The 18,745-nt window shown below is 43.8% G+C and overlaps 1 protein-coding gene across 1 annotated transcript in view; it reads left to right on the top strand.

Annotated features, from left to right (window-relative positions):
• Window positions 1-18,745, top strand: part of COPG1 (coat protein complex I subunit gamma 1) — a 34,958-nt gene that overhangs the window by 6,395 nt on the left and 9,818 nt on the right. Inside the window, exons 9-23 of the mRNA XM_037070283.1 lie at window positions 152-309; window positions 404-537; window positions 2,704-2,771; window positions 3,030-3,218; window positions 4,154-4,249; window positions 6,909-7,152; window positions 7,821-7,896; window positions 8,680-8,783; window positions 9,429-9,554; window positions 9,858-9,926; window positions 14,796-14,938; window positions 15,260-15,431; window positions 16,330-16,427; window positions 18,172-18,310; window positions 18,585-18,683. Of these exons, the coding sequence (XP_036926178.1) occupies window positions 152-309; window positions 404-537; window positions 2,704-2,771; window positions 3,030-3,218; window positions 4,154-4,249; window positions 6,909-7,152; window positions 7,821-7,896; window positions 8,680-8,783; window positions 9,429-9,554; window positions 9,858-9,926; window positions 14,796-14,938; window positions 15,260-15,431; window positions 16,330-16,427; window positions 18,172-18,310; window positions 18,585-18,683 (1,915 nt within the window). The remainder of the gene's footprint in view (window positions 1-151; window positions 310-403; window positions 538-2,703; window positions 2,772-3,029; window positions 3,219-4,153; window positions 4,250-6,908; window positions 7,153-7,820; window positions 7,897-8,679; window positions 8,784-9,428; window positions 9,555-9,857; window positions 9,927-14,795; window positions 14,939-15,259; window positions 15,432-16,329; window positions 16,428-18,171; window positions 18,311-18,584; window positions 18,684-18,745) is intronic.

Genomic DNA, 18,745 nt, shown 5'->3' with positions numbered 1-18,745 from the left:
CACAGCCACTCTGTGAGGCAGCTACTATGATTCTCGTTTTAAAAATGAGAAGGCTAAAGTCCAGGGAGATATAGTGGCCTTCCAGGGTCATACAGTTTGTAGTCCTAGGCTTCACATGTTTGTACTCTGCTGCTATTTTTCTGTCCTCTAGTACCATGCATTAGGGCTCCTGTACCATGTGCGTAGGAATGACCGCCTGGCTGTCAATAAGATGATTAGCAAGTTCACTCGACATGGCCTCAAGTCTCCCTTTGCCTATTGCATGATGATCCGGGTGGCCAGCAAGCAGCTAGAGGAGGAGGACATCAGGTAATGGCTCTTGTCTCCCCTCATTAGATAATTCCTCATTCACCCTACCACACTGGGCTATTTCCAACTTCTTACTGCTTGTGTTCTTTTGTAGCCGTGACAGCCCATTGTTTGACTTCATTGAGAGCTGCTTGCGCAACAAGCATGAGATGGTTGTCTATGAGGCTGCCTCAGCCATCGTGAATCTGCCAGGCTGCAGTGCCAAAGAGCTGGCCCCAGCTGTGTCAGGTTACCAGATACTCCTTCACCCCAGCCTCACACATTTTTGCCTGCTAGGAACTAGGCCCTGAGCTAGGGGTCAGGTGAAGAATGAAAATGCCTTTCAAATAGGCCATAATTAATGTTAAGAAAAGGAATTAGTACCTACTATTCACCTGCTCTGTGCCAGGCACTCTACTGGGCTTCTCTCATGTGTTACATTTAAGGGATGGCATACTTTTAGTTCCATTGTACCACTAAAGTGGTTGGGACTCTGGGAAGTGGCAGAGGTGAGGTTCAAATCTGCTCTACAAGCCCTGGCTGGTGTAGCTCAGTGGATTGTGCGTGGGCCTGTGAACCACACGGTTGCGGTTTGATTCCCAGTCAGGGTACATGACTGGGTTGCAGGCCAGTTCCCAGCAGGGGACTCATGAGAGGCAACCATACATTGATAGTTCTCTCCTTCCCTCCTTCCCTTCCCTTCTAAAGATAAATAAATAAAATCTTAAAAAAAAAAATCTGCTCTGCAGCCTGTCAGGTAAGGGGGCCTGGTGGAGGAATCCAGGATTTATGAAACCAGTGCATGCTCTCTAGGGGCTGAGCTGTCTCATGTAAAGGAGAAAGCAATTCAGAGGAGTGTTTCAGAGCCTGGACACTGGAGCCTGATAGCCAGGGTGGAAGTCCTGGCTCTGCTGTTTAGCAGCTGAGTGAGCCTGGACAGGTCATCCATTCTCTCCATGCTTCACTTTCTCCAGAATGTGGGTAGTGATTGTACTTGTTACATAAGGTTACAGTAGGCAGTTAATTTGTGTGATTTATGCAAATGGCTTAGAAGTATGCATAATGCTTAGCACTATGGTGAATACAGCAAGTATTCCTTGCTGTTGTTATGGGGAGTCTACAATCTCGAGTTGTTTTTTATCTAGTCTGAATATTCATTTATTGCCTTTTTTTGTACCAGTCCCTGTACTAGGTGTTGCGATCTCATTGTGTATCAGAATAGCAAGCATGTGATGTGCCGAGTGGTTGGTACTGGAAAGTGGGTATGTTGAGAAGTTAGAAAAGGAGGGGTTCTAAGGAGTACTATTTTCAGAGAGGGTTAGTGTTCTAGAAGGGGACAAACCCAGTGAAAGCCCAGATGTTATGGCAGGAGAGTTGGAGTTGCAGATATTTTGGAATGAATGGACCTTTTATTCCAACCTCCATAAAAATAGTAGAACCCCAAGCAGAAAGATGGGGTTCAGGTGCAGAGAGAGAAGTCTCCCTTCCTTCTTAGAGACAAAAATAAAAGAACTAAATGAATTCATTTCACTAATTTGGGTATTCATTCATCCTCATTAGATTCCTCTATTTTTAGAATAATGAAAGACATAAATAAGATGGAGCCTTCAAAATAAAAGTTAACCTTATTTTAAGAAAAACAAAAATAAGTTCTGAAAAAGTATATGAAAATAAAAGCCAATTATAGAAAGGAACATGGATATCTCAGGAAACAGTAGCCATGTTTGCTACTACTCCATGCAAAATTGAGCCCTGATTTTCCTGACAACGAAGGCACAGGGAGGAATACACTGCCTAATGTGCACCAGCATAGTATAGGAACTCAGGCCATTGTTTAAGCCAGGAATGAGGAAGTTCTATTAGTTTCTTTATGTGCCTCAGGAAAGAGTAATCAAGTTCTACTTTGCCAGGGTCGGCAGCTCAGGTTTCAGGTGCAGGCAGTCCGAGATTTCAGTCATGATTCTGCCATTTACTGACTGCTAACCTAGAGTAACTTTAGTTTCTTTACCCCTTTGTGCCTCAGTCGTCTTATCTATTAAATGGGCATAATAACAGTGGGTGCGTAATAAAGTGGTGAGGAATCCACTAGAAAGGCATGATAGCTCATCAGCATAGTGCCTAGCACACAATAGACGCTTAGTATACAGCCCTCATCATTCACGAGATCCATTGGGCTGTCACAAGCGTTAAGGCCTCTATGTTCATGGCTCAGGGACTCAAGGAGAGAACTCTCTTCTTTGGTTGAAGTAGGGGTGCCAGCAGGGAAATGAGCAGAGAGTTGGGGTCTGAACAGCCTCAGAGCCCTTGCATGCTTACAATGCCCTATTTCTCTTCCTTCCCTGGAGGCCTACCTGGGTTTTTTCTAGCTGCCAAGCGGTGAGGGCAGCTTGATATATGACATCTGTCTCCCCACAGTGCTTCAGCTTTTCTGCAGCTCACCCAAGGCAGCCCTCCGCTATGCCGCTGTCCGAACCCTCAATAAGGTAAGGGTATACTAGTGGGTGAAAGAAGGGCCTGGCCTGTGAGGGTCAGGGGAAGGGGCCTGATCCAGTTGGAGGTACTTCCTAATCCCTAACCTTAGCTGGATGGGTGTAGCCCTAGCCTCAGTTACTTTGTACCAGATGATAAGATGAGTTTATCCAAAGAACCTCTGACCGGGCCAAAGCCATGCAGTGGAAAGACAGAAGTCCTGTTTTTTATCTCTTGTTCCTGTCCTCTTTATCTCTTTCCTCCCAAAATAGGTTGCCATGAAACATCCTTCAGCAGTAACAGCCTGCAATCTGGATCTAGAGAACCTGGTCACAGATTCAAATCGTAGCATTGCCACATTGGCCATCACCACCCTCCTCAAGACGGGCAGCGAGAGCAGCATCGACCGCCTCATGAAGCAGATCTCCTCTTTTATGTCAGAAATCTCAGATGAATTCAAGGTACCTGGGGCATTTTGGGAACATCCACAGTCACCAGAATCAGGAAGATGCCCTGTGCCCTCTCTCCATATTCCCAGCCACTGAGCTAGGATTGATCTGAGGGGCTGTTCAGGTCTGAGGACATAACTATTCACAGGGTTTGGCCTTGGGAGATATGCATAGTCCTGCCTCTGATGTTTGCCTACATTGTTCCTTTGTACAGCCAGTTGGCAGGGTATGTTGTTAGGATCAAGGGAGTAAATGTTGTCAAAGATGATGCTGTTTTCCAGTTTGGGTTGATAGTGGTGCCATTGATTGGTTTGCTGAGGAGGGAAAGGTTATGTATTGGATGAAGGAAGGAGGAAGGTAGTGATGGTGACTGCAGATATGCTGTGTTTGTGGGCACCAGGTGGAGTTATCTGGTAGACATGTGGAAACATTGAGCTCAGACAAGAGACAAAGATCTGGGAGTCAGTGGCATAGAAGAGGTGGTTAAAACCATGGGAGGAGATAAGACTGCTGAAGGAGAGGAGGGGAGGGGAAGGGAGAGGTGAGGGAAGGGAGGAGTCAGAGAAGAGGGAGAGGAGAGGAGACCCAAAGAGGAGCCAGAAAAGCTGACTGAGGAGAATCTCAAAGGAGTTGGGGATGGTAGGAAGAGAAGCATGACAAGTGAGATGGAAAGGGGGCTCATAGACTCACTTGGAGGTCTGAGTAACAAAGTAGTCATAGAGTATGGATTTGGGACGATTAGGACTGTTCTACATGCCACCCTGCCCTGGATGGACTCAGGGACTGTGCTCCCTAAGGGTGAGGATAGAGTTCCCCTTATTTCCCTTCCTGTATCACATCTAGGGCCTGGCCTTACCTAAGGAAGGACTTTACTGGCACTTGGCGAACTACATTAACTCCACCCTGGTGGCAGGAGGCTGATGCTTATGAATGTCTGTTTGACTCAGGTGGTGGTTGTCCAGGCCATCAGTGCCCTGTGTCAGAAGTATCCTCGCAAACATGCTGTCCTCATGAACTTCCTGTTTACCATGCTGCGGGAAGAGGTAAGAGTAGGGGGCAAGCAGGGTGTGCCGGGGCTCCTGGGGCTGGGAATGACTCAGTTGCTTGCTCTATGTCAATTTAGGTGTACCCCAATCAACCTGTTAACTGGGTTGGTTTTCTTTTTCCTATGACCCTTTAAACTCCTCATGAATCAACAGATAAACATGTAGCAGTTATAGTAATTACAGTACTAACTATAATGACTCAGTGTCCTGGCTTTAAAGACACAGTAGATCCCCTGAGGCGAAGTTTGTGCAGATGTTAGGAAAACATGTTTTGTACTGGTAGCTAGTATAGAAATATTCTGGATCATTCCAGGAGCTCCATGGGGTGTTTTCTTGTGAAACTATGCTAATATTGTGACATTTGTTCTATATTTTTTCTGACATGAATTAATAATTCACTAACACCACCTTTCTTGGATGTCTTAACAAAACTGGTTAATTCAGAGGAGCAGAAATGAAGTGGTTGTGGATTTGGTCCCCAGGTAGTTGTTGTCCCTTTGCCCCAGCCCTATAGTGCCTCTTGGACCAAGGCAGTAGAGGAGCCATTGCCCTGGGTGTCTTTGGGGTTCCTGAGAATATTGGAAGGCAGGAGAGCACTAATGCTTAGGGAGTTTTCAACTAATGGGCCTGGCACTTTGGAGACATTACACAGAATCTTGCGACCCTCGTAACAGGCCTTGTTCATAAACATTTTTTTCTTCCTTTAAAAATCAGGGATTTGGAATTCAGAGAGGTGAAGTAACTGCCTGTGGTCACCAAGACCTGAACTCAGATCTATCTGACTCCAAAGCCCATGATTTTCTACTGGATTTTTCCTCCCAGAAAAATTCATGGTTCCATGTAATGGTTGAGTATAAGACCTTCACTATTAAAGTGCAGCACTTAGACACTGAGACATTGTCTTTTAGAAATAGGTCTGTATCTAGTTTTCTACAGAGAGGCTTCTCATTCTCTAATTAGAGCAGCTGCCAGCAAAGTCTTGATGCACCACTCTGAACTCAGTGCCCACTAGGCTTGCTGACTGGCTATAGAACTAATCATGAAAATAGCAGTTGAAGGTTTACAGGTTTACAGTGTACCTACTCATAGAACAGCCTTATTAAAATGTACAAATGCATCTTATTTATTCTTCAAAATAATCTATGAGGTAAACACACTAATGATCCTTACTCTGAAGAAGCATAAAGTTCAGGAAAGGAAAGTAGCTCACAGCCATAAAACAAAGTAATCTGAGAACAAGGGCCAGATACGATCCACAGTTACATTTTACTTGGACTGTGCAACATGTACAAAGCTTTAAACATTTCAAATTAGTAGCCATTATTTAAAAATCAGGAAAACAACTGTAAGAGATTTCCAGTTTGTCCTGAAAAACTTACCAGATATGGCAACATGAGGCTGAGTAGTAATTTCCCTCTTTAGATGAGACAGGCACTGTTTATTGCCCCAATGTTCCCAATCTGTTTCATGTTGCCAGGTTACATGCCTGGTACCTATAGGTATCTCATTTGCCACCTTTGTCATTAAAGTCTAAGTAGCAGAGTGCAGGTTTGATCCAGGATCTTCTGACTTTCCTCTGCCTTTTTAAAAATTATGGTAAAACATGCATGACAAAATTCACTATTTTAACCAGTTTTAAGTGTATAGATCAGTATTAAATATATTCATATTGTAGTGCAGCAAATCTCTTATTTTGCAAAGCTGAAACTATACCTATTAAACAATAACTCCCCATTTTTCACCACCTTCCCTGCAACCCTGTCCCTGGCAACCACCATTATACTTTCTATCTCTATGAATTTGACCTCATGTAAGTGGAGTCAAGCAATATGACTGGCCTTTTTCATTGAGCGTAATGTCCTCAAGGGTCTCCCACATTGTAGCATGTATCAGAATGTCCTTTTTATGGTTGGATAATATTTCACTACATATGTAGATCACATTTTGTTTATCTATTCATTCGTCAGTGGACACCTAGGCTGCTTCCACCTCTTAGCTATTACACATAATGCTGCTGTGATCATAAGTATACAATTGTCTCTTCAAGACCCTGCTTTCAATTCTTTTGGGTAGATACCTATAAGTGGAACTGAGATCATATGGTAGTTATATTTTTAAGAAATTTTTAAAAAATTTTTTTAAAGATTTTATTTATTTGTCTTTAGAGAGGAAGGAAAGGAGAGAAGGAGAGAAACATCAGTGTATGGTTGCCTCTTGTGAGTCCCCCACTGGAAACTGGCCTGCAACCCGAGCATGTGGCCTGACTGGGAATCGAACCACGATTGTGTGGTTCGCAGGCCCGCACTCAATCCACTGAGCTACACCAGCCAGGCATATTTTTAAGAAATTTTTGAGGACGTGCCATACTGTTTACCATAGCATCTACCCCATTTTGCCTTTTATCTCAAAGTTAGGAAGAATAAAACTCAAACTATTTCTGTTATACCAAATACTGTTAGAACTGGAAAGGCCCCAGCAAACATTCAATCCAGGTCTTTAGCTTTACACAAAAAGGAGACTGAGTACAGAGGGCAGGGTTCCTTATCTCCAGATTCTGGGTGTGGACCACTGTCTTCAGTCTTGGTTAGGCTCTGAGCCTCACAGCCCATTATGGAGCAAGCAGCCTCTTTGTTCAGCTTGACCTCTCCAACTGCAGGGTGGCTTTGAATATAAGCGGGCCATTGTGGACTGCATCATCAGCATCATTGAAGAGAACTCAGAGAGCAAGGAGACAGGACTGTCACACTTGTGTGAATTCATTGAGGACTGCGAGTTCACTGTGCTGGCCACCCGCATCCTGCATCTCCTAGGCCAAGAGGGGCCCAAGACCAACAACCCCTCCAAGTACATCCGCTTCATCTATAACCGAGTGGTCTTGGAGCATGAGGAGGTCCGGGCAGGTGGGTCTGAACCAGGGCTGAATTTGGGCTCTTTAGCTTGTCCTTAAGTGAACTCTCCTGGCAAAGGGGCATGAGCCTCAAATGAGCACAGGGCATTTGGTGTTCTTGCCTCACAAGCTCAGTTTTTGAGAACATTGTAGAAGGACCTTAGATGGTTAGAGGTCATCTAGTTGAATGGTTCTTAACCTCTGTATTTGTTGTATGGAGTTTTTTTCAAGTTTCACTTGAAGTGTTTAACTTAATTTTTTTAACAATAGCTATGATATATAATTCACATACCATAAAATTGACTCTTTTAAGTGAGTGTGCAATTCATTGTGCAACTCTCATTTATTTGTAATTTACTTTTCATGCCCATTGGACAGATTTTCCTCTTTTAGCAATACATAATAATGAAATAACAGTTCATTTTCACATGAATGTTACTCTAACGCTTAACTGAATGAAGGCCATTTGGATACAGAAGCTGAGAAGCCTGAACTTGTGGTCACCTCCTGAGGCCTTATCTTAGTTAATGCTGAATATGGCTCCTGGAACCCTAGATTGGGGCTTCTTTATCCATAAAATAGATGAGAAAGTCAAGGCCAGGTGGTTCCAAGATCCACCCAGAGCCTTGTGGCACTGGCTCAGGTGTGTCAGATATGTCTTAATGTGCTTCATAAACATAGGTGCTGTGAGTGCTCTAGCCAAGTTTGGAGCCCAGAATGAAGAGATGTTACCCAGTATCTTGGTGTTGCTGAAGAGGTGAGTCTGTGCCTAAGGGACCCTGATGAATGATAGAGTTCCCTCAGGTGACTGTCTTTTGTCTGTTTTTTAACGATAAAGGGGAGGGAGGAGAAGTTATATAGCTATGGATTGTAGGGGGAAAAACAAGGCACAAAAGAGCATGAAAACAATAGACAAAAATGCCTTCATTCAGATGTGACAGATGTTCATTTGAGTTTTTTAAATATATATATTTACTGAGATATTTTCAAACCTTACAATTTACTCATTTAAAATGTATAATATGATAGCTTTTACTATATTCACAAAGTTGTAAGCCATTATCACAATCTAAGTTTGAAAGGTCTTTATTACCTCAAAAATAAATACTGTATCCACTCGTAGTCATTCTCCACCCCGCCTTAACACCCCCTACCACTGGTCCTAGACAACCACTAATCTACTTTCTATCTCTGTGGATTTGCCTATTTTGGATATTTCATATAAATGCCATCATACAATTTGTGCCCTTTTGTGTGTCTGGCTTCTTCAAAATGTTTTCAAGGTTCATCCTTTTTGCAAAATGTACCCATACTTCTTTCTTTTTTACCGTCAGTATTTTATTGTATGGCATTACTGCATTTTATTTACCCATTCATCAGTTTATGGACATTTGGAAATAAGTTAGATGGCTGGAAACCACATCTGGAAACTGAGCTCTCAGAGCTTTAAGAGACCAACTCTCTCACTACTCTCTGATGAAGCCCTGCCAGGTAACTCCTGTGGGGCCCCAGTCAGAAGTACCTTATGTTCTGGCTCCAGGTGTGTGATGGATGATGACAATGAAGTCAGGGACCGAGCCACCTTCTATCTCAGTGTCCTGGAGCAGAAGCAGAAGGCCCTCAATGCAGGCTATATCCTAAATGGTGAGCCTTTCCCTGTCTGTCTTTGACTCTACCAAAGTTGTGACCTTTCTTATCACTACAGATCTGGGCAGGGGTAATCTGAGGCAAGACGCTCTTTTCTGTACTTTCATGGCATTCCTGTGTCCCCAGGAGACCTCAGGTCATGTGGTTCATACAATTGTGGGTGGAAACAGCCTGGTGAATTGAAACACTAGTCGTTAATAAAACTTCTAGCCTAGCTCGTGTAGCTCAGTGGATTGAGCATGGGCTGTGAACCAAAGGGTCCCTGGTTCGATTTCCAGTCAGGGCACAAGCCTGGGTTGTGGGCCAAATCCCCAATAGGGGGCTTGTGAGAGGCAACCACACATTGATGTTTCTCTCCCTCTCTTTCTCCTTCCTTTCCCCTCTCTCTAAAAATAAATAAAAATAAGATAAATAAAAATTTGAAAAATGAAACTTCTATTTGTACAGTTCTCTCTACTCTTATCAGTCACTCTTGTATGTATCCTAACAAGGAGAGTTTGGATGTGGAAGTAAAGGCTTAAAGAATTAAGTGACTTTCTCAGGATCATGCAATCTAGGGCCTCAGTTTTTCATGGGGGAATTCTCGGTGCTCATTCTGTCATGCATTCCAAGCAGAGTGACTTCTCTCCCACTGGCCTCTAGGTTTGACCGTGTCCATCCCTGGTTTGGAAAGGGCTCTACAGCAGTATACTCTAGAACCATCGGAAAAACCTTTTGACCTCAAGTCTGTGCCCTTGGCCACCACACCCATCACAGAACAAAGAACAGGTAAGTAACATCTGTACTTCTTTCAGAGGCTCTCAGTTTCATCCCCACATTGGAGAGTCTGCATTGGCCGTGAAGCCACTAAATCTAACCAGGATGGATGTGAATATGCTAGGAGGAGAGAATAATTTTTTTTTGTCCCTGGCTCCAGTAAATGGAGACACACAAACACTCTCTTTCTCACGTGTGTACCACACACTCAGGAAATTATCATCCCTAAATAACAGCACCATGCTCAATGCTATACTGCCCTATTACTGTGCCTCATTAGTGGAATTGTTGATCACTGTGTATTTGCTTCTGCAGAAAGTACCCCCATCACAGCAGCCAAGCAGCCTGAGAAAGTGGCAGCTACCCGACAGGAGATCTTCCAGGGTGAGTAGCAGTACTCGATGGGTCTCTCAGAAGTGGGGCTCAGTCTCCTCAGCTTTGGAGTAGTTGCTCTGCTCAGGGGAATTCAGGGTAAGAACTGTTGTTTATTGGGTCTGTCCTGAGTGCTGGGCCCCAATAGTGCTTTAGACAATACATCTGATCCTCATTTGGAGAATATTAGCTCCATTTGGAATCTGAGGAATTCAAAGTTGAGAGAGAGAAATTTGCCCAAGGTTGTACAACCAGGAAGCGAAGGGGCTAGAATTAAGATCCAAATAAAACTGTCTCAGAGCTGGCTCTCAGCCTTGATTCTGAAGATGTAAACCCCTGGAACCCAGGCCAGTTCAGGGTGTCTGATTTGGCACAGTTGGGGTCCAAAGACACTGGCACTTTTTCTTGGGTTCCACATGTGTTTACTCAATGTTGTATTGTAACATTTTTTAAAAATATATTTTATTGATTATACCATTACAGTTGTTCTCTTCCCCCCCTTCATTCCCCTCCACCCACAAACTCCCTCCCCCACCTTTCTTCCCCCCTTAGTTTATAACCACATGTCTCAAGTTCTTTAGATTCTATATTTCCTGCACTATTCTTGCCCTCCCCCCTATTTTCTACCTACTGTCTATGCTATTTTCTGTACCTTCTCCCCCCTTCTCCTCCTCCCACTCCCATGTTGCTAACCCTCCATGTGTTCTTCATTTCTATGGTTCCACTCCTGATCTATCTGTCCTCTAGGTTTGCTTTTGTTTTAGGTGTGGTTGTTAATAACTGTGAGTTTGCTGTCCTTTCACTGTTCATATTTTCATCTTCTTTTTCTTAGATAAGTCCCTTTAACATTTCATATAATAAGGGCTTGTTGATGATGAACTCCTTGAACTTGACCTTATCTGAGAAGCACTTTATCTGTCCTTCCATTCTAAATGAAAGTTTTGCTGGGTAAAGCAATCTTGGCTGTAGGTCTTTGGATTTCATGACTTGGAATACTTCTTTCCAGCCCCTTCTTGCCTGTAAGGTCTCTTTTGAGAAATCCGCTGACAGTCTGATGGGTACTCCTTTGTAGGTGACTGTCCCCTTATCTCTTGCTGCTTCTAGGATTCTCTCCTTCATTTTAGTCTTGGCTAATGTAATTATGATGTGCCTTGGTGTGTTCCTTCTTGGGTTCAACTTCTTTGGCACTCTCTGAGCTTCCTGGATTTCCTGGAAGTGTATTTCCTTTGCCAGACTGGGGAAGTTCTCCTTTATTATTTGTTCAAATAAGTGTTCCACTCGTGGCTGTTTCTTTCCCCCTTCTGGTACCCCTATAATCGGGATGTTGTTACGTTTAAAGATGTCCTGGAGGTTCCTAAGCCTCTCCTCATTGTTTTGAATTCTCATTTCTTCATTCCTTTCTGGTGGGATGTTTCCTTCTTCCTTCTGGTCCAATCCATTGATTTGAGTCCCAGTTTCCTTTCCATTGCTATTGGTTTCCTGGACATCTCTCTTCATTTCAATTAGTTTAGCCTTCATATGTTCCTCTAATTTGTGACTATAATCAACCAGTTCTGTGAGCATCCTGATAAACAGTGTCTTGAATTGTGCTTCTGAGAGGCTGGCAATTTCTCAGTCACTGAGAGTTATCAGCTCTGGGACTTTGAGTTCTTCTTGTGCCATCTTTTGGGCTGTTCGTGCCTGTTACGTAGCAGGATCGGAGCCCTAGGTCTTCACCTGAGCAGGGCAACTCAGTCCCTGGGTTGTGACGCTGTATGTGGGGGCGGGGACAAAGAGGAGCAATGGTGTCCCGTCTGCTGCTTCCCGCCACGGCCCCCACAGGTGCGGCAGCTGCCACCGTCACTGGGGCCCGTGCGTTTCGTCCCACTGCACGTGAGTGTGCCACTGCCATCAGCCCTCGCCCCCTGGGGCCTGCGTGGTCCGTCTCACTGTGCGCGAATGTGCGACCTCGGTCCGTCTGCCCCACACCCTGACTGGGTCCAGGCTGCTTGCGCACCTAGGTCAGGGGATCTTTCCTGTCCGACCCAGCTCCGCTGCTGGCTCCGCCCCTCTTACCGTCCCTGTTGAACGGTTCGTTGTTGTCGGACTTCCGTATAATTCAATTTTCTGTTTTGTGGTTGTGTCTTTGTTCTCCAAACCTTTGTTGTATTCAAACTTGGTTGTGGGAGAAGGCACAGTGTTTCCACCTATGCCTCCATCTTGGCGCAAGTCCTATTGTAACATTTTTTAAGTATTTATGTATTCCTCTGGTCTTAGATTTTTAAGGAGCAAGGCTGTGTGTCTAATTGTCATACCATTTTATCTATTGCATTCCCACCTTCAAGGACCAGCACATATCCCTCTTTGGGAAGACTTCCCTGATCTCCTAAGCTCTTCTGTCTGATCATTTCTATTCCGTCTCTTCTCTCTTCTCTTAATATAGTTCTGTGTTGTTTACATGTTCTGTCTTTTATATTCTATACCATAGCACTTAGCATAGTGCCTTTCTTCTTCAGATCAGGCCCAGTTACTGTTGAACTGAGTAAATTCCCCCTTTATTGTTCCATTCCAGAATCCTGTCTCCTGTCAACATACTATCTTTCAGACTCCCATTTAATTGGGAAAACTAGGATCCTGAGCTAACTGGGATCACTCTTAACCTGAAACTTTTCCTTTTGTATTAGTTCCCCCATGCTACTATCACAAGTCACCACAAGTGGCTTATTAACACAACACAAATTTCTTATCCTACAAGGTCAGAAGTCCAAAATAAGTTTTGTTGTTGGCAGTGCTGCTGAGCTCCCTCTGGATACTCTAGGGGAAGACTGTTTCCTTGCCATTTCTACTTTCTAGAGGCAACCTACATTCCTTCTGTAGTGAGTGACCCCTTTCTCCATCTTCAAAGTTGGCAGCATAGCCTTTTCAGATCTGTCTGATTCTGACCCCTCTGCCTCCCTCTCATAAAGAATTTTGTGATTATATTTGGCCCACCCAGGTAATCCAAGATAATCTCTCCGTCTCAAGATCTACCTTCGTATATCTGCAAGGTCCCTTTTACCATGTGACAAAACATATTCACAGGTTCTAAGTATTAGCACATTAATATTGTGGGAGCAATCATACTGCCACACCTTCCAAGGAAATTCCTTCTAAGCCTCTTAGAGGTTACCAATTCCATTTTAAACAATCTTCCAAAAGTTAACATTTTGTAATCACATGATAAGTTCTAGGAACTTTGCTAGATCTTGACATTTATTGCTTCCTTTATCTTCACAACAACCCTGTGAGCAAGATTATTTTGTCTATTTTATTGATGATAACTACTAGCAAAATCCCCCAGGTAGGAAGTGTCAGGTCTAGAAACTTGAGGCCTAGTAAAGTGAATTTCCATTAAAAAAAGCACTCTGGTGGCTAATGATCATGGTAGCCTAAAAGTTCCTTGCAATATTTAAGCTGGCTCTTTCTGGGCATCTATGGCCTATTCCTATACCCCAGAGTCAGGTTCCAGCAGTCCTATTTCCTGCACATTTGTTAGACACGGTCCTTCAGGCTTCAGAGGGCTGAAACAGTCATATAGACTCTTTGTTCTTTGTGGTAAGAAGGAAAGCAAAATAAAAACAAATATACCTACTTTCTGTCCTTATCACTGAAACATGAATTGAGTTACCTACTAAGTACAGGGCAAAATATCACATCCCTGGCCTCAAGGTATAATTCCTGTCCTTAAGCAGTTCAATTTAATTGGGAAGACAAGTTGAAAGTTTTGGAGCAGTAGTCTTCAAAGATCATCAGGTATCAGAGTGATCTGAGGAACTTGTTAGAAATTCAGATTCCTGGTTCCTAAACCCAGAGATTCTGATAAAGCAGATTTGGGATAGGTACAGAAATCAGAATTTTTTTTTAAAGATTTTATTTATTTATTTATTTATCTTTAGAGGGGAAGGAGAGAGGGAGAGAAACATCAATGTATGGTTGCTCTTCGTGCATCCCCTGCTGGTAGTTAGCCTGCAAGGAACCGGCCTGCAACCCAGGCATGTGCCCTGACTGGGAATTGAACTCTGGTTCGCAGGCCCGCGCTCAATCCACTGAGCTATACCAGCCAGGGCAGAAATCAGAATTTTTAATAAGCCTTCACCCTCAGGTAATTCTGACACAGGTAATCCATGACCATAGTTTGAGGAATCCTGCCCCTGCTGTAGAATAGAGAAGCGAGCAGCAGCTTTAGCCATCATAGGCAGAGATACCATGTGTAGACAGCTGCCAGATGCCTCATTCACCTGGACAGGCCATAGTGGGGGTCCATAGAGATAGGCCTTACCAGATGCCCACAGACCACTCTAAGTTGGGTTTTCTGCAACACTCTGAATCTGAACATAATCCTTTTTTAAAATGCATTTTTTAATTGTAATGATACACAATATTATATTAGCCTCAGATGTACAATAAAACACTTTTTTTATTGCCATTTATCTTAGCTGACAAATGTATAAGACCAGATCATTCTTTCACCTGATTCTGTAGCAACATTCATCCCATCCTCTTAGTATTTTCTTACTTTCCACTTTCTTTTAAAAATCTTTGCTGAGCTTCTAAAGTTGAGGAAGGTCTCCAAATGGATTATGCTTACAACATTGAGGTCTCCCAGTTAGTTTCTTGCTTCTGAGGTCTTTTGTGGGACAGAGGAGGAGAGTATTCATAGAGGGTGGTACAACTTGAGTAAAGTCAGAGAGTTGAGAAAATATATCAGTGTATTTAGGAAATAGTAAACAGTTGTATATACATATCTACCCATCTCAGTAGGGTGAAACACCTTAAGAATTGGACATGAGCATTTATTAGAAAATATCACAAGTTGGTCTGGGAATTGAGCAGCTGAGTAATTGTGTGGTCTGTGGTTTTCAGAGCAGTTGGCAGTGGTGCCAGAGTTCCATGGGCTAGGGCCCCTCTTCAAGTCCTCGCCTGAGCCTGTGGCCCTCACTGAGTCAGAGACAGAGTATGTCATCCACTGCACGAAACACACCTTCACTGACCACATGGTGTTCCAGGTGAGCAGGGAGGGCAGAGGTCCTGCTGAAGCCTCCTGGGGCCAAGGAGTATTTCCAGGTGTGATGGGTCCTGTAGGGTAATGGCTCCCCATACACTATGTTGGTGACTGAGTCTGTCACCAGTTGGTATGTCTCTTATACCCTTGACCCAGGACTTTTTTGGCTTCTGTGTATTGGCATGGAGATAAGGAACCTGAGCAGGGTGACTGGGGTGGGAGATAGATAGGCTCTTGGAGTGAGAGAGAGAATCTCCTGCCTCTTCCACTGCAACAGCTTAAACCTAGAACAGTGCCTTAAGTAATCCCCTACCCCCTGGTCCAGTTTGACTGCATGAACACACTCAACGACCAGACCTTGGAGAATGTCACAGTGCAGATGGAGCCCACTGAGGCCTATGAGGTGCTCTGTTACGTGCCTGTGCGGAGCCTATCCTACAACCAGCCCGGGACCTGCTACACGCTGGTAGCGCTGCCCAAGGAAGACCCCACAGCTGGTGAGTTAATCTATAGATACTCTCAGGATCAGAATGAGCTGGGCAGCTTGTGCACCGGTCATTTATCTCTCTCTTTTTTTTTAAAGATTTTATTTACTTATTTTTAAAGAGAGGGGAAGGGAAGGAGAAAGACGAAATGAAACATCAGTGTGTGGCTGCCTCTTGCACACCCCCCGGTGGGAACCTGGCCCTCAGGCATGTGCCCTGACTGGGAATTGAACCAGTGCCCCTTTCAGAGTGTGGGTTTGTAGGCCCACGCTCAATCCACTGAGCTACACCAGCCAGGGCTCATTTATCTCTTATTAAGAAGTTTAACTCCTTGACTTCAGTCCTGATGAAAAGAAGACTGGCTGAGTTTTGGGTACTTTTCATTTTCTCCTCATAGAAGACCTATGGGAATAAGTACTGCTATCCCTATTCATAGATGAAGAAACCGAGACTTGGGTTAAATGGCCTGTCTAAGTTCAAATGGCTGGTAAGAAGCAGAACCCAGGTCTATCAGGTCCTCAAACCAGTACCCTTTTATTATACCATGAAAGAGTACGAAGACAGATACAAACACCAAAACATCCCAAATCTTTGCTCTCCTAGGAAACCACTGGCTTCTTTTTCCAGCCTGTGAAAGTGAGCCTGCTACTATTATGTGGATGTAGCCATCCTATGTCATTTCTGCTTTCCTCTTCCCCACAAGGGGACGCCTCACACCCATGACTTGACGGTCATGCCCTTCAACGAGGTGTTGCCTTCTGTACAGATTTGTGGGGTTGGATGGCATGTTGTCACTACTGATAATGTGGCAAAGGCCTAGAGAGCCAGCTGTTGTCACCTACCCCATGGAGGAGCTCATCCCCTGTAGTAGCTAGGGATATCTTGACCACCCAGCCTTCCTTTCCTACAGTGGCCTGCACATTCAGCTGCATGATGAAGTTCACTGTCAAGGACTGTGACCCCACCACTGGGGAGACTGATGATGAAGGCTATGAGGATGAATATGTGGTAAGAAGCTAGGGTCAGGAAGCTCGTTTTTGTGTCTGAAGCTGAGAGCAACTCCCTCCAGAAGCAGACAAGCATCCTTGAAGCATTTTCCTGCTATTTTGTGCTTTATAGTTCTCCTTGAAAGAAATTGTTTTTAACTTGAAAAAATGCATGCTCATGTGAAATGAGAACTTGGGAAATATAAAAACACAGTATAAACATTACCCATAGTCCTTAGAAGTTATTTTGGGGTAGGAGTGAAGACTTGTTTTGTTTTATTTATTTATTTATTTATCTTTAGAGGGGAAGGGAAGGAGAGAGGGAGAGAAATATCAATGTATGGTTGCCTCTGCCGAGGACACACAATGTATCGTGTGTCCCCTGCCGGGAACTGGCCTGCAACCCAGGCATGTGCCCTGACTGGGAATCGAACCGCGATCCTCTGGTTCGCAGGTCCCGTGCTCAATCCACTGAGCTACACCAGCCAGGGCGAAGAGTTTTATAATTGAGGTCATTCTGTACATTATAGATCTTGCTGATTTCACTTGAAACCACAGTACATTTTCCCGTGTCATTCCAAATACTTCATAAACATAATTTGTAATGACTTTAAAATATTCTTATATAGCTATATCATAACTCATTTGATTACTTTAATATTAGGCATTTGGGATTCTACATTTTCACTATTTATGAATGCTTCATTAAAAATCTCTTTGGGTACACATTTTTATCTGCATTTCAGATTATTTCTTTAGCATAGATTCCTAGAAGAGTAGGGATGACTTTAAGACTTTTTAATTCTGTCAAATTACTTTCTATAGAAATTGGATGAGTTTGCATCTGCTAACCATCCTTTTTGTGCACTGAAAGAGCCCTTCCAATTTCACCTTTCTGAGCCTTGATGGAATCATTCTGGCGTTTGACCATGGCACAGTGGCTCAGTGCCACCTGAGTGTAAACCATGATGCTCAGTTTGGGGATACAAATTAATAGAGCTCCTTATAACTAGAGGGCCAGTCACTATGCAGTACAGCTGACATCACTGTTGTGTTGTGTTATCCTAGAACCATTGTTGAGGAAGGACCTTCCCTGAACTAACAATGACCCAAATGGATAGGAACTACACTAGGACCAAGTGAGCTCCTTAGGAGAGCTGGGCATAAGGCGTTGCCCCTATTGTTAGGCCTAAGTCCTACTTATGCACACCTTAAACATCTGCAAAAGTTGGTGCTCAGTGAAGATCTGTTGGTTGAATGATTGGGAAACCTTTATGTACACTTAGTCCAAGGTGAGGGTGGTAATTATGTGTCATTTCAGGGAGCACATAGATAAGATGGAGGTGTGGGCAAATATATGTCAGGCCCAGAAGATACAGCTGAGGTTAAGGGGAGGAACTATATGAGTGACAGAGTCATAGGAGTCAAACTGCGATGACTGTTCCTACACAGTACCTGGCTCCTTGAGGCACTGATTTTAGGCAGGCTTCAGAAGGGATGTGATCTTATATTTAACACCCTCAGGTGTGTACTTGGGTCAGAGTGTTTTCCAAGGGAGTACTTGACTGTGAGCACTTTGAGAACAAATACCTGGTCAAGTTGCTGAATGTCCCCAGAGCCTGGCAGTGTTCAGTGCCTAGGAAGTAACTGCTCAGTGTATTTCAGGAAGATGGGAGCAATGAGTTCAGAGCAGAGGCCCAGAGGTGTACAGAGCAGGTACTCTCTACTTGAGTTGTGTGCCTAACTTTTAACTTCCATCTCCCCAGCTGGAAGATCTAGAAGTCACTATAGCTGATCACATTCAAAAGGTTATGAAGCTGAACTTTGAAGCTGCCTGGGATGAAGTAGGAGATGAGTTTGAGAAGGAGGAAACATTTACCTTATCTACCACCAGGACTCTTGAAGGTAAAATCCTTTACTACTATTGAAGTACTTCTCATATTCCCTCCTGGACCCTTCTTCTCTAGGATCCAGGGCTATAACTATAGCATATACTTCAGATGCTACTTCATTAAAAGCCCCTCAGAGCAGGGTTAGGGGATGGAGGAGTTGTGATGGCACAGAGGAGGCAATTTATGTGGCTTAACTAATACAAAGTAATACGAATGTAAACTAATTTAAAAATCAAATTAAAGAAAAAAGATATGTAGCTTAATGATACTAGGATTTCTCCCTACAGAGGCTGTGGGAAATATTGTGAAATTCCTGGGAATGCACCCTTGTGAGAGGTCAGACAAAGTGCCCGATAACAAGAATACTCACATGTTACTCCTGGCCGGTAAGCAACATTTCCTGTTGGGAAGGGCCTGGGTAGTTTGTAGCCTGGATGCCATTGCATCC

The sequence above is a fragment of the Sturnira hondurensis genome, unplaced genomic scaffold, assembly GCF_014824575.4.
Source record: "Sturnira hondurensis isolate 20B ecotype Veracruz unplaced genomic scaffold, ASM1482457v3 Scaffold0001304, whole genome shotgun sequence".
Taxonomy (NCBI): Eukaryota; Metazoa; Chordata; class Mammalia; order Chiroptera; family Phyllostomidae; genus Sturnira; species Sturnira hondurensis.
This window is presented reverse-complemented; position numbering and strand designations above follow the sequence as displayed.